This window comes from Lates calcarifer, linkage group LG11 (genome assembly GCF_001640805.2).
Source record: "Lates calcarifer isolate ASB-BC8 linkage group LG11, TLL_Latcal_v3, whole genome shotgun sequence".
NCBI classification, from domain to species: Eukaryota; Metazoa; Chordata; class Actinopteri; family Centropomidae; genus Lates; species Lates calcarifer.
Genome location: NC_066843.1, coordinates 21,505,640 through 21,529,927, shown reverse-complemented (window position 1 = coordinate 21,529,927; position 24,288 = coordinate 21,505,640). Strand labels below are relative to the sequence as shown.

Sequence of the window (24,288 nt, the reverse complement as noted above, 5' to 3'; positions counted from 1 at the left end):
TGGAATGGATGGATGCAGGGGAACTGGTAGGAGCATGGTGTATTATCAGTTAATTCGATCAGTTAGTGGCTGTGGTGAAAAACAGACACAATATAATAATATCAGATGATGTCCTAAGAATTAATCTGAAAAAAAAAATGCACCAATGATAAAGCATTCTGTGGCCAACTGGGAGATGGATAAACAAATGTTTTAACCTATTTATGTGATACACATTTCAAAACACTGTTGTTTAATAGCAAAAAATCTCTTAGGCTACTGTTTCCCTGCAATAAGCTCAGCTTTGGTTCTCTCATCAGGACAAATCTAGTTGTTCATTTATTTATTTAATTGTCACCTTAGCACTCCCAGTCGTACTGAAGTCCCGGAGTCAAAGAGGAATTTTACTTTGAAAGTTCACACCGGATGTCCCGTATGTTACCATTTTAGTGCAGCTTGACTAGTGAGAAATCAGATCCTGAAGTTGCGTTGTGTCAATGGACTGGTGAGGATGTGGTCGACATTAAACACAATATTGTGTCACCATATTCCTTTAAACCGATAAAAACTGGGCGGTGAACTGATTCACAAGCCGGAACAAGGTCGACCAGGTAATTTCGCCGACGACTTCATACTTTTGGAGGCCTGGGGAAAACACAGTTAAGCTAACGAGAAATAGCCACCATGTCGTGGGAAGAAATGTCTTATTTTCTGGCCTCGCCTCTGTGTTCGCCTCTACCCCGTTCGACTGCTCTCTGATCCCACTGGACAACAAAACAAGCAGAGGTAACTTCGCACTCAACTGTCAATACAGCTAACGCTAGTCAACTGTTAGCTTCATAAATTAGTCAACACCAACGGTGTTTTGCTCTAGCTTGCTAGCTTCCGAGCCATGGCGGACAGTTTTGGAGAGGAGTCCAGCGGCGGTGCCCTTGGCTTAGGCGTTACTGGACAGGGCAGCGGAGCCTCGCTGCTGCCGACTTTGGCCAACTCTCTACCGGGGGCGAACCCGGCAGCCACCGTTGTTCACTCCAACCCGGCCTCTCCTCCTCCCGCTGCGGCCGCTCAGAGTGGCCTAACTGCTGTGGTAGCCCCCATGTCCGCTGTCACTGCTACCCCTGCCGGTTTTGGGAGCACATTCACCCCCGGTACCTCGCCACCGGTCGTAGCCGTGTCTCCAACCGTACACGCCTCCTCGCCTCTCTCCGGTATTGGGCTAGGGGTCGGCGGGGTGGCCGGGGTGGCAGGAGCGGGCCTTCTGTCCCAAATCCACGCCACTTCCTGGGACCCGACCCTCAGCACGGATTGGGACAACGAGAAGGCTTCCCAGCAGTGCATCCTGAGGATAAAGAGGTAATAAAAACAAATCGGCCAAACAGTTTAAAAATGTATATTTTGAGATGTCAGGTAAGCAGACGCCTGAAATCTCAATAAGGTGAGTAAAATCGAAAGTGAAAGCTTTCCATAAAGTTTCTGTCATGACGACAAACCTTCTTAGACCATATAAATGTTGGCAATTTAAGTTAGTTTTAGTTTACACTTAGCGCTAAAATCCATTATTATTATTATTATTATTATTATTATTATTATTATCCCATTATCCTAAACAATTGTCATGTGTGCATCATAATTAAACAAGGCTAAAAAGTTATTTAAGAGTCAGTTCATCCAAATTACAAAAAGGCATTTTTCATTTACCCTGGTGGTATTTAGTCAGGTATTTACAAGCAGTGTCACTTTAACTAAAGCTTATCTTGTGGACACTTAAAACTACTCTCTGCCAAGTAAATGGTAATAATCACAAGTTTCATCATGTTATTATATCGATTCAATGGACAACGATTCGATGTTTGCTGATACCACAAAATCTGCTGCGATAAGATTTCTGTTACATTCAATTCAGAAGCCAGTGATTGATATGAGACAATATCATATACTGATTTAACACAGTCACCTCCGTTGATATCAAATCACAAACAACTAGAATAGAATATCATTTGACATTTTTATTCCTGAGCTCAACCAGACATTTAAATGAAAAATAATAGTCTCTTTTAATAAAAATTGACCTTCTGTTCACTATAGAGTGCCACATTCTAATATATTGAGCTTTGAATTTTTCCCATTCTAGACAAGAAAACTGAAAGAACATTAAATTCCTATTTGTATACATTAAAGCAGGATATTGTGTAAACCTTACTCTTAAGTCTCAAACAAAATGTTTTTACAACTTAGTAATATTAACCAAGGTAATACAGTCTTCCTGTATCATAACCACACACCACGCCTTCAGACACATTCAGGCCACATTCGCATTTTTTTTGGAGGTGTGTGTGCTGATGCCAAAAAAGACGTGCCAGTGGAATTTCAAAATAAAGGCGTGTCTATAAATGATTATATTGTTGTGGGCTGTGAGGTTATATGTCATATCAGTGTTGGGTAAGTGAAGAAATGCTGTTCAGACTGTTAAAGTTAAAGTACTGTTATTCCAGGGTTAATGAACATGTTGTCAGCTGAGACACAGTGAAGCCTGTCTGTCAGGTCAGCTATCTGTAATTGGCTAGGAGCCGGGTATGGAGGTGAGCTTTGAGTCTTTCCACAGAACAAGGAGCTGAGAGTGAGTCGATATAGGTAGTGGCTGTCACAGAGAAAAAGTTCTGTGTTTTTGTTATTTTTTTCAGCGTTGGTTACAGCCCACTGTGGCTTGTGTTATCGCACTTTATAAAAGGTGAGACGAAACCAGGTGATGTGTCTGCACTTGCTTGGCGAGGGATGTTACAATATGTATTATGTCTGATCAATGTTTTCATTTTGGGTCGATGCTATGGGACCGTTGATCATTGAATCAATGTATTGATGTAGTGTAGATCATTACACCCTTAGTTAGTACCAGAAGTAGAGGTTACAGGTGTCTTGGTAAGATTCTCTCCATCTTTCAATCACTTTGCTCATTCAGGAACCTCATCTGTCTCATCTGCTCTCTGTCTCTGCAGGGATATCATGTCCATCTACAAGGAGCCTCCACCAGGAATGTTTGTTGTCCCTGATCCTCAAGACATGACCAAGGTAAAACGCTATGTTGTGTCTGACAAAGCATTTACACTATGTCCACATTACACTTGTCATTTTAAGAGTTCCAGTGTTTCCCCTACCGTTGTCTTGGCAGGGCGGGCTGCGATCCTCCGCCCTCCCAAGAACAGCAAAGAAAAGTATTTAAAAAATTAAAAGGTCATTTACGTTCGCGTTTCTCTCTCCCACTTCCTGTTTCACGCGCGTCTCTGCGTATGCGTCTGCACACACGAGTGGAAGAGCTGCAGAGGAGAAAGGTTGACAACTTGCTGTTAAGAGTAAGAAAAGCTCAGACAAGTGTTGTAAGTCTCTGTAAATCATAGATGGACAGACACCGACCCTAAACATCCAAAAGTCAGACCAAATGATCAGCCTTTTATTGCGCGCACAACCTGCCAACGGTAGCTCTACTGGCAGGAGGGCTACAACAGTTCAGTGCAATTTGTGTATGATCATATACCATATATTCTTTTTGTTCAAGTTAAGCTACCTTTATCATAGGGAATAGATCCTGTAGAGGCAACGTCTGCAGTGCACTTAGTGACGTACTTTAACTTTGTGCGTGTAAAGATATATATCTCAGAGAGACAGATACATCAACACTTTTTCAACACCTAGCTAGAATGTCTCTAAAACCTAACAAGCTGGTTTGAACAATTCGATTTCAGTTTAAATTACAATTTTCTTGAGTGCAGTAACACTTTTTTAAACACTACTTGCAAAGTTACAGCTAAATTATATTTATGACATAACTGTAATTGTAACTGTAATTGTTGAGCTCTAGGATTGTGGCACAGTCATGAAAAATAGTTTGTTATAGCAATGTCATTGTGCTCACAGATTTCAGCAATTAACTTTGTGAGTGCAATGTTATCACAACTGACATAAATGATGTCTGAAGTTAGATAACTAAGACCCAGGTTGTAAGTAACTGGATTTAAATCCAAGTAGTAAAGCTACTAAGCTAGTAAAGATGTTCCCAGAGAAAGCAAGATAAAGCAAAGATATGTGGAATATTCCATTTTAGCTTCATATTTTGAGGGCACTTTACACATGTTAATATCTGTTTGTGGCTTTAATCTAGTTGCCAGACAACATAACACATGCTGTCTTTACAATTTTTACTTTTTCCTGAAGTTAAAGAAGCAATAGATAATAATCTTTTCTTCTAAATAAAAATAATAAAAAGTTGAATCCCAAGATTAATTTGACAGGATTACTGTAACTCAAGCTCCACTTGTCATTTTTTCCAGCACTTTCAACCACATCTCAGTGTCATTGTCGGCAGATGGAGTTGCCCAGTTGTCATGGAGATGGCGGGTCAGTTGTTATACTCAGGGCACGTAACTGAGCCATATCCATGACAGTGGAGCAAACTCTGTATGCCAACGAAGTCAGAGAGTTTGACGTGAAAGTTCTTGGAAAAAGCTTGTAATTGAACCTTAAGTAAAGATAATTTTGTCAGCGTTTCCATACAGTATGAGCTTTCACGCTGAAAAGATGAATTGATATTGAAAATTGTTACCATAGTTGCAACTTTCGAGTTATTTTGAACACAGTAGTTAAAAGAACACATGGTTAAATAATTCTTTGATTGCTTGTAGAATATGGGAATTTGACAAATATTGAGTGTATGTTGAGCAGTATCAGGGTTTTTTCCAGCAAGCGTCACACTTTGCCACAATGGGGTGTTATTGTTTAACTAGTGTGGAAACCAGACTAGAAACCACCGTTAACAAATATAGTCTGAACTGAAGTTTTTAGGCCAAGGAATCACTGACATTTAATTTTCTACTCATTTGTTCCTCGTGGTAGGGTCTGATGTGGGTGTTTTCAGTTGTATTGTAGGTCAGATTTTCTGCTCCACAATCTGGTCGTTCCCAGCAATCCTCTGTCTCTCATCTCTTATGATCTCTCTTATTCATCCCATGCTTGTCTTCACCTGACATCCTTCTTGCCTTTCATCCACTAATCCAACTTCTCTGTCTCCTGACATAACTTTTTAGTTTCTTTCTTTCATACCCTGCAGATCCATGCCCTGATCACAGGGCCATTCGACACGCCATATGAGGGTGGGTTCTTTCTCTTCCTGTTCCGCTGCCCGCCGGACTACCCCATCCACCCACCCCGGGTCAAGCTCATCACCACGGGACACAACACTGTCCGCTTCAACCCCAACTTCTACCGTAATGGCAAAGTCTGCCTCAGCATCCTGGGGTGAGTCAGAGTAATTTCTTTGATAGTTTGTATATGTTTCACCAGAAATCCATCAAGGACGGTTGGTCATGGTGAGAATCGATACAAGTGCATTTGAAAACACACGTGTTTCATGCATTTCTGTCTTACAACTTGGCGTTTCTATACTATAAACCAGTCTGTATGTGTGTGTGTTTAGGACATGGACAGGCCCAGCATGGAGTCCAGCCCAGAGTATCTCATCTGTCCTCATCTCCATCCAGTCTCTGATGACAGAGAACCCCTATCACAATGAACCTGGCTTTGAACAGGTATGTCTGTGTGTATGTGTGTTTGTGTTCTTATCACTCTTATAGAACAACTGTAGCACATCTTTGTTTTAGAAACTAATGACAAAATCAGTAATTCCCCTGTTCAAGGCTCTTTGTTACATGCACCTAAACACAGTATTGGCATCATGTGGGAACAGAAGTCAGAGTTGATTAATGCACCATATCATCCGAAGTATAATTAAAACGCAAACCTAAACTCAAAGAGTCTCATCCATTTGTGTCCATTTTCCTCAAAAGGTATCAGAAGATTTGTGCAAAGAGTTTCTCTCTGAAAGTTACAATTCATCCAAAGGTTGTAGCGGTCTCTGGCAATGCCACAGGGTGCCAGTCAGAGTCTCAGTCAGATATTAAAACAATGTACAGATTACAATTGTTATACAGGTCGTTTGTACAAAGTTTTCTGGTCTCTCAGTGCCTCCCAAACGGGGTCAGAGTGAAACCTCCTGTTCAACAAAACGCCTTTTGTCCCTTAAGCAGGAAATTCAAGCACTGGCATTACCTCCCATCTGAACTCCACTGCACAAATTGAATATTAATCTTGATGACAATTTTGGCTTCTCACAAATAAATGAACATGATCAACTGCGATACTGACATTTAAAACAAGTGCTATGCTCATATAAAACTCTGCGGCAAATCAAATCAAGCACCCCTTAAACTAACAGATAGGCCAAATGAAAATCAGATGTCTGGAGCAGAGGGCGAAGAGCTAGTCTCTTGAAGAAGACCATCATCCATTGTTTGGAAGTATTTTGAATTTAGCGTGAATGATGTTAAACAACAACTTATGATATAAAAACAGTGCATGAGATTTTTGTTGGTTGCAAAGCAACACAACTAGTTCAACCACCTGATAAAACACCACACACTGCAGTACAATGAATGCTTGAAGGCCACAAGGAATAACACATCCAGCAATGCTGTATGGTAGTGCTCTGTTCTTTTAATTTTGATTTGTATAGATTAGTATATTAGTAGCAATGTAGACCAACATGGAAGTAAAAGCAATGCTCTGTTTATTTAAATAAGAAAGTGTAAGAGAGATATTTTGTCCCTAAAGTCAGTGTATAACCTAAAATGATAATGATCAGTTTATATAGGGTGTATAATATCAGTGTGACTACTTCATCCCTGTTCCATTTCAATAACTTACTAATATGTAACTTTTGGGCTTCACATAACCTGAAGTTTGAACAACCTGTAAAGCGTTGTTGCTTGGTTCTGTCTCATGATCCCACTGAACTGTACTAAATGGGAAGTTTTTTAATGATTTTTAAACATCAGTTATCATTTAAATAATTAAAATGTGTATGCACAGGTTATGATGTGACTCTTTAAAACAGTACCAGTGTATTTTGGCTGTTTTACTGGTTGGCACCACCTGCAACAGAAGTACACTACAACTACAACTCTCCCAAACACTATGCACAATATCTGTTCTACAAATGTGGATAAAGACAGGATAAACACACACATTGGGTTGCCCCCTGAGCAGTGCCAAAATGTAGGTTCAGGAACTCCTCTCCAAAGTGAGGAAGTGAACTGAAAACAAAAGCACCTGGGACATTGGCTACACATAAGTGTTCACTTAATGGGAAAGGATTTATTTTATTTAGCTCTGCTGTCTTTCTCTGACAACCACAATCTATCTCATCTGTCAGTAAATCTTATCCAACCTTGTCAAATCTTTCCAACCTGACTTTAAGAGCTTCAGAACTATACTCATCATTATAATTCTATATATATAATTACTATATAATTCATCATCACCAGTAAAGACTGCAGTTGATCCTATGTTTTGTTTTTGTTTATTTAGTGCACTTGCATTTAAGTTTCTAGATTAGATCAGTACATTAGTTTTTTTTTCCACATTAATACACCAAATTAGCATGTCTTAAGATGACAGAAAATACCCATTTAACACAGCCATTTTTAACATCTTAAGGTGTTTGGACCATTAAGGCTTAAATTCTGTTGGTTGGTATCAACATACCAAACCTTTTTTGACATAGGGGTTGCGTTGGCCTGTATGTGTGCCTACTTGTATGTTTGAGCTATGTACCTATCACGTGTCTTTCGCAACTGTGATTTAAGATTCTGGACAGTCCATTTGTGTGGGATGGATCAATTTGCGTGGGTTATTGTGAACTCTGATGGGTGAGGAGAGCAAAGAATGACCCCCAGAAAGTTTCTGAACAACCATGGTCGTACATTTTTTTTATCATCAGATGACCAACAACTGGATTCTATACAGCCTTTTATAACCAGGTAGGCAATCAATTAGCAATGTGAACATGCCAAGTTACTTATTCAGTATAGATGGATTGATTGTCTTCAAAACTAAAGTCAAAGCCAGGTATGCCAGTATATTGGTTATGTTTATGGTTTTCCAATAATCTTTGATGTAGCTGGCTGAACATGTTGTGAATGCTGTTATTAACCACAAAGCTGGATTGTGAGGTTAAAGCTAGCAAACAAACTTCACACTTAAGCCTAAGCTGCTCTGCACTGAAGAATGTTATGATGTTCTGGATAAGACTGAGATCGAGACATAGAAAAGTACTGAATCTAAAAGCATTTCTTTTGCAACTCTTTAAAAAACACCATGCCTGAATGCATTTGTTAGGTTAGAGAAGCCACTGACTGCAAAGATACTGAAGTTGAACTTGTGTCTTAGTAGATTAACTAACACTAGGTTTTACATTAAGTTATGGTTTGTGGTAAAGATGCTGTACATAATTTGATGGCTAGTTCCCTTATTTATAAGTTGACATGTTAACAGCAGCTAGACTAGCTAATTTAAATCTCTCTTTATAGCCTTACCCCCTTGTTCTAGTCCCTATCTCCACTTGTTTTAGGTGGAGAATTGTAATCAATGGAGGAATTGATGGTTACAACCAACTTGTGATATTCCTTAAAACATGTAATAGTCCCATTTGTCTCTTTAGAGATGTCTTCTGAGGCTCAACCCAGGGGAGAGCCATAGGTGGGAGGCACACTCTGAACCAATACACTGAGAGGCTATGGGATGATGTCTACATGTCTGGAGAATTAAAGAAAAAGTAACTCCATAAAATGCACCTCCTACCCTGGATAAACCATGACCTAAACTTTTTTAGCAATCCGTGTAACCACTGCCAGACACATGTCACCACGTCAGATTTTTGTGCAAGGTTGTCTGGCACAACAGTTGTAACATCAACACTGGTATCCAGTGTCTGTTTGGAGCGGATCAGCAGCCCGTTCCAGGGTACGATCAGGGGGTGGCTACAACCAATTTCAGCCCAGTGATGAAGAGTTGGAAAACTTCAGGCAGCTTATAAATCCTTTGAGTGCTTTTGGGCTGCCTTTGGAGCAAAAGTAATATATAATAATATTTAGTTTATTATCATAGAAGAAAATAATTGGAAGGTCAGTGGTTCGATCCCCACCTTATCCAGTCCGTGGTGAAGTGGGCAAGATACTGAACCCCACGTTGCATGGTGTGTGAATGGGTGTGAATGTGTTAGAGCGCTTTGTGTGCATAGTATGAATGTGTGTGTGAATGGGTGAATGTGACGCGTAGTGTAAAGCGCTCGATACGACTAGAAAAGCGCTATTTAAGTACAAGTCCATTTACCATTTACCATGCATGTTGGTCACTACTTCTCCAGAGCTGTAATGGGAAACAGTTCTGAAGGACTGTGACTTAACAGTTTGAGTCATGCATAGGGGTCTAATTAGGCTACACGTAGCTCTGGTTTTGTTGCTGTTCCTCTTGTGGTTCATTGATAAAAGAACAGCCAATGCTGTTGTTGTGACCTCATATTACAAAAGCAATATCATGGAGTGCCTTGTGGGAATGTCTTAAAATTTTGCATCAGATGTTCACTTGGACTGAAGTTCTCTCTCCTGAAGATCTTAAGTCTTAAGATCTTAAGAAGTCTTATGAAAAATAAGCATAACATATAGAAAAAAAAACTTAAATGCCTTAAGACATTAAAAATGTATGTGTTAACAGGGTATTTTCTGTCATCTTAAGACACACAACTTTGATGTATAAATGCAGATGCTGATCTTGATGTATTGGTCCAGATCACATTCCAAATTAGATAAAGCTCTACTGTGTGTGTGTTTCAGGAGCGCCACCCAGGAGACAGTAAGAACTACAACGAGTGCATCCGCCATGAAACCATGAGGGTGGCTGTGTGTGACATGCTGGAGGGGAAAGTCCCCTGTCCTGAAGCTCTGTGGTGAGACTAACATAATTGTCCAATTCATCCTTATTTTTTCTTCCATGTGTAACTTGTTTTCATTTCTTGTCATTCTCACTTACTTACTTACTCCTTTTATCCACTGACTCTTTTTTTAATTAACTGATTGGTGTATGCATCTGTATTTTTAGGAGTGTGATGGAAAAGTCCTTTCTAGAATATTATGATTTCTATGAGGGAGTCTGCAAAGAGAGACTGCATCTACAGGGACAGAACATGCAGGTGACTATATTCATGTACATTTTTTTATGTTCATGAAGCTGTTGCATTTAACAACAGGAGCGTTCCCTTTCTGATGTCCAAAGTTGATGTGCTGGTGTGATTAGTGCCCCTATTTACGTTTGCTGTTATTTTAAGCCTAACCAATCATCACTCTTCGTGCCTAAACCTAACCTTATGGTGGTGCTTTTCACAGCAAGCAGTAAGGGTGTTAATTACGCTATTACACTGGCCCTATATATTTTTTTCCTTTAGTATGAGGCTGCAATTTAAAAAAAAAAGTTCAAAATTTAAGGGATCTGAGTACTTTCCAAATGCACTGTATATAGTACAAAACACAAAATAAAATAGATCTTTTTGTGACAAAAACTTAACAATAATAGCCCTATGTTACACCTCTGCTGTAGTAAACTCATAAGGACGAATACATGATTACAGCTCTTCTGAGTGGCATACACCACTGTACACGTTCAAACAGTTTGTTTTTCTGTCTTCTCTACTCAGGACCCATTTGGTGAGAAGCGTGGTCGTTTTGACTACCAGGGCTTGCTGGCTCGCCTCAGTGCCACCCACAGGCGAATACGGGAGAAAAGTCTGGCGGAGGTTGACCACAATGATGACGATTCAGACTCAGACACCAGCTCCTCAGGGACGGACCCGGACAGCCAGGGCAGCTCCCACCCCTGACTCTCTGGACAGTGCCGGACTCAAACCCAGGCCGAGAACTAAAGACAAAGGGACCTTTTGTTTGTTTTGTTTGCAGTGGAGGAACAAAATCACAAAAGAGAATGCAGCGCCTATTTTTAAGGCTTTAGTGAGTCCAGAGTCAGGTTTGGAATCAAGCTTATGTTGTATGGATGTTGCAGAGGGAGATGAAATGGTAGTGCTCTCTTGACAGTGAAAAATTAACATCAACTTCTTGTCACATGCTGGTGAATTGGGCCTGGAGTGGTCTATTTGTGCTACTTTTGTAGCAAACCAGCTCTCATTTCCATGTCCCATTTGACTCTAAAACTCAAGATGGCTGCCCAAACACCTGATAGATTTTGAGATTAACCAGCCAATATTGCTTGTGAAATGTTAGTTTCTTGTCTCAAACCTTTAAATTGATGCTGTAGGAATGGATAAAAGTACACGCAGTAACATTCTAAAGCAGCTATTGCACCTTGATTCACAAGCTCGAAAAGAAATTTAGTCAGTTTTTATACTCCATACCACCTATGGAAAGACGGAGAACTACAAGGAAAAGTCCAGGAGCTCACTTTGGCTTTTAAGTGGAGGCAGGTTTGGACAAGATGAAGGGACCTTGGCTTGAGTTGGCTGGACCAGTGAAAGAGGAGGGTGTTCATCAGATCAAGCTCTCCTTCAGAGTTGCCTCATTTTCTTTGAATTCAAGAGGGGAGGAAGGAAAGATGGACTTTTCATAAGTAAAGGTAGTTTGAGAAAGTGAATATTAGCCAAGGCTTTGCAGTCATGTGCCTTGTCTTCTCTGGCCAGGGTGAAACCACACCACACCTCTTTCAGACTGGATCTCAGCTGCCACCAGAACCAGGCTACATAAAAACATCAGCAGCTCTCAGATCTAAATATAATGATTCCTGTGTATTGTACAAAACGTTCTGCTTAGCTTTCATTTCCAATAGTGCTGTTGAATTTACAGTAAATCTGTTTACCAGATAAGAGGCTGTTAGAGAAATGTCAGTTTCATTGACATCCATCTTTATACCCATTGCTATGTTTTTTCCTCATTGTCTTGCTGAAACTAATGATAATTTGCTGTGTAGGGTACATTGTTTATTTGGAAACCCTGCTTTTTTCTTTGGGTTGCTGGCTCTTGTGATTAACCAGTCAGAATACAAACCAAACCATACCTGTGCTTTAGCAAGATTCACCTGGGATTGAAGGAACTTTCCATCTGTTTACACTGCAAGTAACTAAGTCACTGCTCTGTCTGAATGAAGGCCTATCCAAAGGCTTTGGTTGCATCTATACAGAGGTACAGACAGAAGGCAAAGCAAGTCTTATGTTTCCACATCATTTCATTTAACACTTTAAGATGTCAGGAACCTTTTGTTAAAAATAAACTGATAAACCCCAACTAATTTAAAAAGTATCCTTTTCACCACTAGATGTCAGGCTCAACACAGATCAGGTTTGGTGTTGCAAAATTACATCAATTGGGGAAATAAAGCATTGAAGAAATCAGAAACCAGTTTTCACAGATGAGAGTTTACTGTATTTGGTTAATTCACACACTGGTCAAGATTCACTGCTGAACAATGCAACAAAGCTGTTGACATGCAGCTCTGCCTTTAGTCTGAACAGAGTGAGGAAAGTTCTCTAGGAAAAGAGAAGGTGACAGAGTTTGTAGGGATTTCAGTGAAGGAAACACTCTTAAAAGCATATGTTCAGATTTTTTCAAGTCTGTCTCAATTCAATGCCCACATGTCCATATGCCCATTGAAAGTGCTATTGTTTGCTGTAATCATTCCACCTGTTCATACTGACTGTAAAGAGAATCCCCTATTGCTTAATTCAACTGTAAAAGGTGGGAGAAAATCTACAATCTTCATTCCAGCTTTTGTTGCTTCAGCAATCTGAGCTACTCAAATAAAGTCAGTATCCTCATTCAGGTAATCAAATGTGGGTATATTTATCAGACAAATATGAGAGTGGCATCCTCTCATCTAACTCTGCCAGAAAATGAGTAAGCACACAGTGTTTTCCAAAATGTTTGTTTACTTTTGTTTTAATCCCATAAACAGATGGTTCATCAGCAAGAAGCTTTTCAACATGAGACAAGTGGGTCAGATAAATGAATGGCTGCTGTGCACATTTCTTTCTGCCCTCCATTGCCCCCTGGCCTCTCCACAGACATGTTGTTGGGCAGAAGAGCAGTTTGACTCTGCTGTCAGTGTTTTGTCAAACCCTAGGCCCACTGGCAGGGATCATTTTGCTGAAGATTCAAATCAGATTACTAATATAGGGCATTCCTTTGTCTTTCTTTTATTATGTTATAGAATGTTTATATGACATGCAGCTCCTAGCAGAATATATGTGATTGCCAAAATGTTGATTGCAACAAACTTCCTGAGGTGGAAGTGAAAAGATCATATCCCTGTTTGGTTGTGTTGTGTTGTGCTTAAGGCAGGGTTCCTCTGTGGCTCTATAAAGGCTGGATTACTTTCAGAGGTGATCATTTCTAAATCTAGAAAATTTTGGTATTGTACAGAAGTTCTGGAAAAGTACAAAATAAAATGTTGTTCAGTCCTGATACATGTAACTAGTATTTATTTCTTTTACATGTACACCCATTCCAAGGTGGTGATATTTGTGTTTGGGAGTAAATTCAGATATACTGTGCACACTAGCTCTTAGCGCTTATTTCTCTGTAGTAAGCGTATTTCATGGCTGTGTTTAAAAGCTGAAGCATGATAGTGGACATCTAGCATTGTCATTTTAAACAAGCTGAAACAAGTCTTTTGAAACAAGTCTGTTTTTGTGGCCTGGCTCATATTAGTCTAAAACTTATGGCTATGTTTTGGCCTCTACCAACTCTTAATATCTATCTCTTAAACAGCTAAAATAGCTAATAATTGCTAACTGTCTGTGGTGATGTGGGGTTCATGCACACCGGGTTTATGAGAGCTTTTTCACTGAAAACAGCTGCCTTCTGCTGCTGCTGGAAATGACAATCATGAGAGCACTAAGACTGAACTGACAATAAAACTGAATGCTACTAAAATGGTCCATAGAGCTGAAGGGAGCTAGTGTCAGTTCTCTGTGGGTTTGTCTCCACTTTCTCATTGCACATAGTTATTTGATCAATTTTAGTATAAAAATATTAGATATTGCAGCTTAAAGAGTTTTTTACTCAGACAGTTCCTGCTTTAAAATACAGAAATTTAAATTGAAAATATGAGTTTGCAACAAATATTTAAAAACTTTAGAACGTTCTGTTCAGACAGTTTTCTGTTGTTAAATGGAAAAATGTTTGAAAAACACATATTTCTCAAATATATCATAAAAGTGGTTTTGGAATCAGCACTAGTACCAAAACATTTCCAATGATACCCAGCTCTAATAAAGAATCATATGAGTGTTGAAAAAATATACATATCTGCCCATTGGTGACATAAAAATGAGTGCTTATGCTGCCATTAGGTTCCTTTACAGGCAAAGGTTTTTAGAATTAAAGGTGACAGGTGGAGTTTTCTTGTAAACAAAGTTTCTCTTTACAGTCAGTGTTATACAATAATAAAACACAAACACTTGTTTATCTGTGAGACCCAACAAACAAATGAATGCATTTTCTTTCTGATACACATTTGCCAAGATGATTTCTTTAAGTTTTAAATCCTTACAAGTTTACATCCATGTTTTCCTTACTAGCATACTTCTATAGATCAGAGGAATAGTGTGAAACCAGCTGCATGAACACAGTGCATTCAAACAGTATTCACTTTTTTCACGTTTTATTAAGTTGCAGATATTTCTTGTTCCTACACCTTGATTGGAGTCGACGTGCGGTCCTGGTTGTTCCTAACTTATTCCATTTAAGAATTATGCTGCTGTGCTCTTGCAAACCTTCAAAGCATCTGAAACTTTTTTGTAGCCTTCCCCAGATCTGTGCCTCGACGCAAAACTGTCTCTGAGCTCTGCAGGCAGTTCCTTCTAGAAGATTATTAACAATGCAAGCCTAACCCTTTACCTTATAAATCCATGTAAATACATTTTTAAACTCCCATGCTCTTGGTTTTGCTTGTTTTTTGGGGATCTTTTACAGAGGACTTTTTAGCACTCTCCCTCCCTCTGACACAAAGACACTGTGGAGTCAAACCTAATCAGATACTCAAACCCAAAAGCAGGGTAGACAGGTTCAGTGAATGTGCAGTGGAAGGTGTGGAAGTGAATCAGTTTGTCAAAGGAGACTCTGTAGAAAGACAGAGTGCCACCAGGCCAGTCCAGATACACTGCTACTCTGTCTGAAACAGAGACGGGAGTATGTATCCATGCACATATTGTGTTATTGGTGAAAGCAGAATAAGAGTGTTGAGTGCAGCACACACTCCAAGACTTGTTGCTGAGCCCAAGGCAACAGTCTGCACCCTTTCCTTTCCTTGTGATTCCTCTGTAAGTTACTCCTACAGACACCCACCCTTTCCTCTCCACCTCCCAGTAACAGCGGCCAGTCAGACCATTTTTACAGAGCAGCTGCTTCCAGTGGTGGAATCTCTCTGGATGATCAGGATATGGCTGCTTCTCTCTCACCAGTGTCACAGGTCCTGTTGTCCTCAGACAGAGAGAGGTATGTGTTTGCTGTGTTTGGGTCCAAGGTGAGTTCACATGCATCTAACAGAGAGAACAAGAAACGGTTCAGATGCAGGTAATGAAGCACAAGGCCTGTCACATTTTCAGATGCTCAAGTCTAAATGAATTTGAACAATCACATAATTGATCTGTCTGGTGCCTCCATTGCTTTACTCCTCATTAGCTCACTGCAGTGTAACCCTCTGCTATATAAGACAACAGCTGTTTGCACATGTGTCCCTCCATTACTATGTATGTGGAGTGTTGTAGCTGGTCCTTGTGACTGTCTGTGGTGGGGGGAGGGGGATAATGTCATTTAGGTTTCGTTAGCTGGATAACAGTATATAGTTCAGTCCTCTGCTCTGGTATGAGCAGAAATTTTAATATTTTATAGCTAATTAACAAAGCACTAAAAATATATTTTTAGTTGTTTGTTTGTTTTTTGTCTTGGCTATGTGGTACTTTCTAAGAATACAACAGTTATATTGGACTATACAACATGAAAATCTGTTTCTTATTTTGTCCACCTCACAACAAACTAGAGATATAAAATTACCATGGATTCTGACCCAGTCCATTGTGAATATGTATAATAAGTATTACACATCTCTTCAAATGATCATAGTTAGTTAGTGGGCTGGTTTCAAACTTCAATAAAAAATGACAGCTCTTTTTTTCACACAAAACATCTGTCCATTTTCAAGAGAATGGGACTTTGAACAATTTCTTTCATTGTCTTTATATTCATAAGTCAAATACATACTTACACTTCCTCAGACCAAATTTCAGCCTGTGCTCTCCAGTATGATCCAAACTAGGGAAACAAACAACATCAGCAGACTATTAATTTTCTTTTAACAAGCAATATTAGTAATAATTTTGTTAAATGTGTGACAATACTTATCAGCTCATTAGGGAGACAGAGAAAATGTGCAAGAGCTTCCAGCCCTTTAGCATCCTCTGGCTCTACATACTTGAGAGTGTCCAGTCTCCACTGTGGATCCTTCAGTCCAGCAGAGAGCAGCTTTACTCCTGAGTCTCCTGGGTGATTATAGCTCAGGTCCAGCTCTCTCAGATAGGAGGGGTTGGAGCTCAATGCTGAGGCCAAAGAAGCACAGCCTTCCTCTGTGACCAGGCAGCCCGACAACCTACAGGCACAGCAAGGCAAGTTTATTTGTAAGGCACATTTCAACAGCAAGGCAATTCAGGGTACTTTATATTAAATATAAAGGCACCAAGACAAAATGTAAAAGCAATATGACAATGGATAGGTTTCTCCAAGACGTAAGTCATTTAATTCTGAATATGTTCTTAAGGTAGTAATGGGCTGACTTTGTAATTGTCTCAATTTGGGTGTTAAAATTCAGGTTTTAGTGGGATGCTGAACCAGAATGAAACACTGGGAACTCTGCATGTGATTTTTGTCTGCTCAGGTGTGTAATTAGACACAAAGGAGTTCCTGTCTTTTAGGATTCAGACCAGTTTGTACTGTTTAAGAAAGTCCCACCTAGTTTTCCAGTAGTAATGTTGTGGTCAGCTGTGGTGAATGCAGCACTGAGATGCAGTAATCCTAAGACTCAAGTTCTGCTGCTGTCTGTGTTTCAGCAGATGTTACTGAAGACCTTGACAATAGCAGTCTTAGTGCCAAAACATTATTCAGCTGTTATTTAAAAACAGGAGATTTGATATTTGTCTGTAACTGTTCATTAGATTGTTATTTTATGAGTGGTTTGATGATTTGATGATTTTCAGGGCCTGTGGGAACACACCTGAGAGATGTGTTGACAATTTGTACAATGTTATAGAAAAACAAACTGTTGCTTTTGCTCCTATTGTTTTCATCTGTCTTTGAATAGTATATTGTATTATTCTGTATTATTGCATTGTATATTGACAGGTCTTGAATATGCTTGCATCACCAGAGACAAACATAAGAAATAAATGATAAAACACTGAATATAATTCAGAGAATAGAAAGTTGTGTGAAAAGTTGAATTGAAATTCAAACTGATGCAGAAAATTCACATTAGATGTACTGTATGCCCTGATATGAAACTGTATATAGAGCAAGACTTAAATAGTAAAAGATAGCATTGCTGACCTCAGGGTTTTCAGTCTACAGTTTGTATTTCTCAGTCCAGGAAAGAGCAGCTTCACTCCTGAATCCTGCAGGTCGTTGTTACTGAGGTCCAGCTCTCTCAGACTAGAGGACTGGGAGCTAAGAACTGAGGCCAGAGCTTCACAGCTTCTCTCTGACAGGTTACATATATCCAACCTTAATAAATTTGAATTTAAAAAAAGTAAATGTATTTTGTCAAGTATCAAAAAGTCATATTCACATATGGTAAATACGTGTCAGGTGTTTGCAAACTTCTGCCTGCACAGACCTGCATGCCTGTCACAGGAACACATACAGCTAAAGCAGAAACTACACGTTATAGCAAGTTAACACTGGCTGACAATGCTGTCAACAACCTGGTAGTAGCTCACTCCAGACACCCATACGCAATGAAGCCATATTCTAGGTTTTTGCCTAGTCTTGTTAGTTATAAGATTAGTGTACTGATGAGAGGACTTGCAATAGGTCAAGCTGTTGATGAATTTTGAATTTTTGAACAACTGTTTGAGTTTCAAATGAAATGTGACAGCCCTATTCTGTTCCCTGTTGCTATATAACTTATTGTAACAGTTCCAAGCTAAATGTAAAATCGCAGCTAAACTGTGCAGTTCCATAAATGTTGACCTGAGCATTTCCAGTTTACAGCACAGGCTCATCATTCCTTCAGAGAGTAGCTCAACTGCTGAATCATGCAGGTCATTGTTGCTCAAGTCCAGTTTTTTCAGACTGGAGGACTGCAAACTGAGGACTGATGACAGCGCTTCACAGCTTCTCCAGGACAGATTACAGCCACTCAGCCTGAGGAGGAATGTGCTCACAATAAGTAATAATAAATCTCTGTGTAGTACTACCACAAAAGAGATTAAAGAAGAACACAAACATAAAACATGTAAAAAGTCATATACAAATTGTTGTAAAACTGAAGTAAGCTGACCTGAGAGTTTCCAGTCTACAGTGTGGACTCTCCAGTCCAACAGAGAGCAGCTTCACTCCTAAATCTTGCAAGTTGTTGTTATTCAGGTCCAGCTCTCTCAGACTGGAGGACTGGGAGCCGAGAACTGAAGTCAGAGCTTTACAGCTTCTCTCTGTCAGATTACAGCCACTCAGACTGAGGAGGAATTTGTGAAAAATGTAACATCAGCCAAAACTGTCAATCAGTACTGTAATATTGCAATAATTGCAATAATTATTGGTCAAAGTCAGTATTGACCAATAATTATTGCATTTAGAAGTTAAGAAGTTTAATAAAATGACTCTGTAAAATCACTATCTTCTGTCAGAAATTAATTTCATAAAGATTTACAATGTTACCTATGCACCTACAAGAATACATTTGAGTTCTTGACCACTGGCAGCAGCCTCAGGAGACCATCCTCTGAAGCAGCGTACTTCCTAAGGTCAAACACATCTTTGTCTTTTTCTGATGACAGTAGGATGAAGGCCAGAGCAGACCACTGAGCAGGGGACAATTTCTCTCTGGTGAGACTTCCTGAACTCATGCACTGTTGGATCTCCTCCACTAGAGAATGATCATTAAGTTCATTCAGGCAGTGGAACAGGTTGATGCACCTCTCTGGAGATGGATTCTTCCGGATCTTTTCCTTGATGTACTGCACTATTTCCTGATTGGCCTCTGAAGTACTTATTGTCTGTTTCAGCAGGTCTTTTAGGTTATTCTGATTGGCCTCCACAAAGAGTCCCAGAAGGAAGCGGAGGAACAAGTCCAGGTGTCCATCTGGGCTCTGTAAGGCCTGGTCAACTGCCATTTTTTGGATCGAGGCTATAGATGGTTTACTGAAAAGCATCTGAACGCTTTGGAACCTGAATTGTTGTTGCATCATTACATTTTTGTTTCTATTGATGATTGACTGTACCACATAAAAAGCAGCCAAGAACTCCTGAATGCTCAGATGGACAAAGCTGAACATCTTATCCTCATCCTTGTCCTTCCTCCACTGGCGCTCTTTTTTAAAGATCTGTGTGAACACTCCTGAATACACTGAGGCTTTATCAAAATCAATGCCACTTTCTTTGAGATCTTTTTCATAAAAGATGATGTTCCCTTTTTCAAGCTGGTGAAAAGCAAGTTTTGCAAGTGACTGAATATACTGAATGCTCTCCTCTGTGCCATACTTCTCCTTTGTCTGTCTGATCTGAAACACCAAGAATTCTGTGTACAACTCGGTCAGGGTCTTGGGCAGTTCTCCTCTCACATTGGTCTTCACCATGTCCTCCAGAACTGTAGCAGTGATCCAGCAGAAGACTGGGATGTGGCACATGATGTGGAGGCTTTGTGATGCCTTGATATGGGAGATGATTTTGCCACACAGCTCCTCTTCTCTGAATCTCTTCCTGAAGTACTCCTCTTTCTGTGGATCAGTGAACCCTCTCACCTCTGTCATGATGTCAACAAAGTCAAGAGGGATCTGACTGGCTGCAGCTGGTCGTGTGGTTATCCATAGGCGAGCAGAAGGAAGCAGTTCCCCCTTGATGAGGCTTGTCAGCAGGACTTCTACTCCAATTGCTTGTGTCACATCAATAGAGGGATTTTTGTCAGTAGTGAAGTTGAGCTGAAGGCGACTTTCATCCAGGCCATCCAACACAAACAGAAGTTTATATTTACTCTTGTCATAGTTGGTATTTCCTGAAGTCTGTACTATTGTGAGGATGTCATTAAGATCCTCCTCCCTGATGTCTTTGGTTTCCCTTATACATTTATGAATAAGCTCAGCAAAACGGAACCTTTTCCCCTTCAGTAAATTCAGCTGACGGAAGGTGAAGGGGAATGTGAGATGCACATCTTGATTTGCTCTTCCTTCAGCCCAGTCCAGAATGAATTTGTGTACAAGGAATGTTTTGCCAATTCCTGCAATCCCATTGGTCAGCACTGTTCTTACAGGTGTGTTTTTTCCAGAGGGATGTTTGAAGATATCACTGGGTTGAAGTGGTAACTCTGTTTGGCCTGGTCCTCTTAAAGCCATCTCAATTTGCCTGACCTCATGCTGCCTGTTGACGTCCACAGCACTCCCGTATGTGATGTAGAGCTCTATGTAGATGTCATCTAGATGTTTTTTATCTATCCTTTCTGTCCATCCTTCTTGTGCACACATAAATCTGTTCTGGAGGTGCGATTGCAGTGTGCACTGGTATGATGCAATTGGTTCTGGAGTTTTATTTTCTGCCTGTGGGAAATCTGTGCAGAACACATTAACAAACAAGAGGAAAAAAAGTATCAAGCTTTGTTTAAAAAAAAATCTGTTAATCTGCTAATAGATTAACATATTTCATCATATATGTAGAAGCCAGTAAAGTCTGACTGGAATAAGTGTACTTTTGTTTGTACCAAGGCGCTGATGGATTTTAGAAGAAAGGAGGCAAAGACCCACAGACCACTGTCTACATAGGTGGAGAATACCCACCTGGCTTCATGCCACCAGACTTTGGAACATTTTCTGTCCTCAGGCTATAGGCCTACTGAAATCATCCTCCACACTCCACAGCAAAAACTGTTTTACTTTTATGACCAGATTTTTCATTCATTTATATAACTTTTGATTTAGTGAATAGCTTAAAGGCAATATATGTGTAGTTTTGTTATACAATCTTGTGTTGTATAGTGAGAATTAAATTGAATCTTGAGATAATGAGAGACAAATGAATGCCCCAAGACCTTCATTTTATATAAAACATATATAATCATTTTCATTACAGATTCGATTACTTACGCTTAGGTCCTGAGCTAACATTGGAAAAATGTTGAACCAGATCATTCCTGTTGATCTTTGTCAACACTTTCTTGGTCACCTCCACAGACTGTTCATTGTAGGCTTGCACTATCAGCTCCAGTGTGTCCAGCCTGTCTGCCTTCTCCAGGTGGCTCTTTGGGATGGCTGGGAAGTCTTCCAGTACTTCAGCCTGCTGCAGGAACCATTTGAAGATTTTTAGCTCTTCATCTCCCAGATCCTCCAGTGTTTCTAGGAGCAGCTCCTTAACTGACGTCATCATTAGTGCCTGGTAAATCAGAGGATGTTTTACTCTAACAATTTATATACATTGATTCTGTTTATTATTTTATTTACTTTGTAACATTCAATATTGTTACTATGCACTATACATCTGTACCAAAACAATTCACATAACTCTGCAGGAGTTACTGAGCAGTCACACAATATCATTGCACACTATGGGCAGCTGGCAACTTGACACAAGTCCCAACACCTATACTGTAACCTATAGCTATTTCACAGGAAGGGACAAGGTAATCTGCAAAGGACTTGCACTTACATTTACGCAAGAACCTGCTGACAGTTCATCTGTTGTTGCACAGTCTCTTTTTTCCAGCATAATAAGCAAAGTTCTGCATTTCTTCCACTTGATCTACACACTGGGAGATTTGCTGTCTTCATTTACTTTACACCCAGTCAAGTCTTTTTACATGACTGTAACTATTTTCTGAGTTTGGAAAAAGCCACAAAACACCTGAATATGTTTGGTGCCAGCTATTACAAAATTAATAACTGCTAGCCTAAAAGTACTAAGTTACTACCAGCCCATTATCCCGAGAAATTATGTTCATATCTGTTGATTCTGCACAATATATCTCTAGTCCCACCATTTAATGGCAATTTCAGGAAATAGTGCTGTTAATGTAGTGAGACAGAAAGTAAGGCTGTGGCAGTGTATCTGACTATGGTACATCTGATTTTCATGCCGGAGATGAGAACCAACCATTACAGGCTTTCCATTAAAGTCAGCCTTTAGTATAAACCTTATCCAAGTGTTGTAGTTGCCTAACCCTTACCATACCTTAACCAAAATTTCTCTTATCTTAAAGTGTAACTTAAAACCAGGTTGAAAAACTGTGTTTCAAGTCTGATTAACCTCTGACCACACCCAGTTTCAGTGTGTAGTGTGGTCAGAGAGGAGCTCTTTTGCACATGTAACCACACCAATAATGAAATTGACTGAAAAAGCAGCTTAAATGCCAAAGAAAAACTTGGAAGCTGAAAGCAGAGGGATATTGCTGAAATTATGTGTAAAATAGCTGAAAAAACAGCTGGGATCCAATGAGTAAGATATGCCTAGACTAGGGTAGAATACTCCACTGCTTTTTCACTTTTCCCCACTGATCATGTCATACTTATACAGTGGTTGCAACTCATATAAAGTTACAGTATGATTTGTAATAAACAGACACTGCTATGTGTCAATTGTTAGTGTATGGTTACCATGGTGACTGACTTGCACCAAAGGGAAGTAAAATAAAGGGAACTAAAACAGTTACAAAGCTTTAAGCTCAGTCTAAAAACATTTCATATTATCTAACACCGGTTTATACAAGTTTCAACATTTTTCAAAGTAAAATATTATTTCAAAATGATATATTTTGACTTAATTCTCAGCATATGTATTTACCAATGGACAGTGACTGTACAAAGTTTAAACTCAATATTTCAGATTTTGCACTGTATTTGGATTCAGGTAAGCCCTGAATGTAGCATGGTGAGGTGAACCATTACTAAAATATTTGTGGCAATGTCATAAATATCCTCAGTTAGGGGTGCTACATGGGCCTCAGTGCTCAGAGCAGCTGGAGCTTGATTTGACATTTGCTGCATATCACTGCCCTACTCTCTCTCCCTGTTTCCTGTCTCTGTCTCATTGTCCTATCAATAAAGACTAAAAAGTCCATTAAATAAATAAATATCCTCAGTTTAAATGATCCAAACTGGCAGAATAGTGCTGGTATTTTCTCACACTCTTGCGTCCTCATTCTAATAACACTAATGATAACCCTCAAAATGTTGTTTAAAAAAAAAAAGTTTAATTCTGGTCCCAGAGTCATAGCACAAATACCTAAATTGTATATTCAGATATAAAACCACGCTTTTAGTCATCCTTGTACATATATGGAATAGATGGCAATTATTCTATTGATATTTGTGAAACATGAAAAACTCACATCCAAATGAAGGGATTTCCGCTGTTCATCTATATCGGAAACACTGCTGATAGTTCCTCCATCTTGTGTGTCTGTATTCATTTGACTCGATGCTGCTGTTATATCAGAATTTCACTCTGTCAGTCCGTTAGTGTGACCTGTGCAAGTCTGAGGAGCGGAGGAGGCAATGGAGGCATTAGTTCCCTGAATTAAGCCTCCCAGGCAACATTTCGTTGCATGCTGTCTACAGTTCCTGTGGTATGAAGTATGACTGGCAGGTACCCTAACACCTTCATGATTCAAATCTTAATCTTTAACGTTAGCCTTAAATTTTTTATAATTATGAATCATTATCTTGCTGGCAGCAGGGCATAGCATGGAGGAAGTGTTGCCTGGGAGGCTGAGTGCAGGCCACAATATTCCCATTATCCCAAAGCACAGCTCAAGTTTACTTTTACTCTTTGACCACCAGATGGAGAACTATCAGCCATCTAGTGACAAGCACAGTGCCTACTTGACTGACACGGAAGGTTCTGGACCTTCCATTCCTGGTTCAGGAATTTAGTTGCCCTGAATTCAGACTCACAGGCAAAGCTTACTGCCAGTTTTGTTTCACTTCACCAGGGTAATCCACTCTGTATCAATAATTTTCAGTTCCTGAGTGCATATATCAAACAAGTACATTAGTGCCCCAGCTGTGCTTCTCTCTCTCTCTCTCTCTCTCTTTACTGTCTCTTACTGCAGGGTTCTGCCTCTGGAGCTGTAGAGTCTCCTGCTGCTCAGATGATCCAGCTCAACCGATGATGTTACCTCATTTAAACATTTATTAATGTTAGTGGTAGTGTTATTGCTATTAATGTTTCATTGCTC

General features: G+C 39.7%; 2 protein-coding genes across 2 annotated transcripts; one reads left to right on the top strand and one right to left on the bottom strand.

Annotated features, from left to right (window-relative positions):
* The first annotated feature begins 394 nt into the window (after nt 1–394).
* On the top strand, nt 395–13,322 carry ube2z (ubiquitin-conjugating enzyme E2Z). The gene is made up of 8 exons (XM_018698441.2): nt 395–765; nt 854–1,332; nt 2,973–3,045; nt 5,078–5,265; nt 5,444–5,555; nt 9,696–9,808; nt 9,961–10,051; nt 10,553–13,322. Exons 2-8 carry the CDS (start codon nt 872–874, stop codon nt 10,733–10,735), a joined length of 1,221 nt encoding a protein of 406 aa, XP_018553957.1. The 5' UTR covers nt 395–765; nt 854–871; the 3' UTR covers nt 10,736–13,322.
* Nucleotides 12,780–23,577, bottom strand: LOC108898537 (NACHT, LRR and PYD domains-containing protein 12-like). The gene is given in 10 exon segments (XM_018698439.2): nt 12,780–15,313; nt 15,315–15,400; nt 16,126–16,172; nt 16,333–16,506; nt 17,460–17,633; nt 18,102–18,275; nt 18,412–18,585; nt 18,801–20,670; nt 21,203–21,488; nt 23,440–23,577. Coding segments are annotated over 10 exon segments (3,537 nt in total). The 5' UTR covers nt 23,521–23,577; the 3' UTR covers nt 12,780–14,842.
* Between the last annotated feature and the right edge of the window lie 711 nt (nt 23,578–24,288).

Coding starts and splice junctions, on each gene's coding strand:
- ube2z (XM_018698441.2), top strand. CDS start 872: ATGGCGGACAGTTTTGGAGAGGAGTCCAGCGGCGGTGCCCTTGGCTTA. Junction 5,556..9,695: donor ATGAACCTGGCTTTGAACAG/GTATGTCTGTGT, acceptor TGTGTGTTTCAG/GAGCGCCACCCAGGAGACAG. Junction 10,052..10,552: donor TACAGGGACAGAACATGCAG/GTGACTATATTC, acceptor TTCTCTACTCAG/GACCCATTTGGTGAGAAGCG.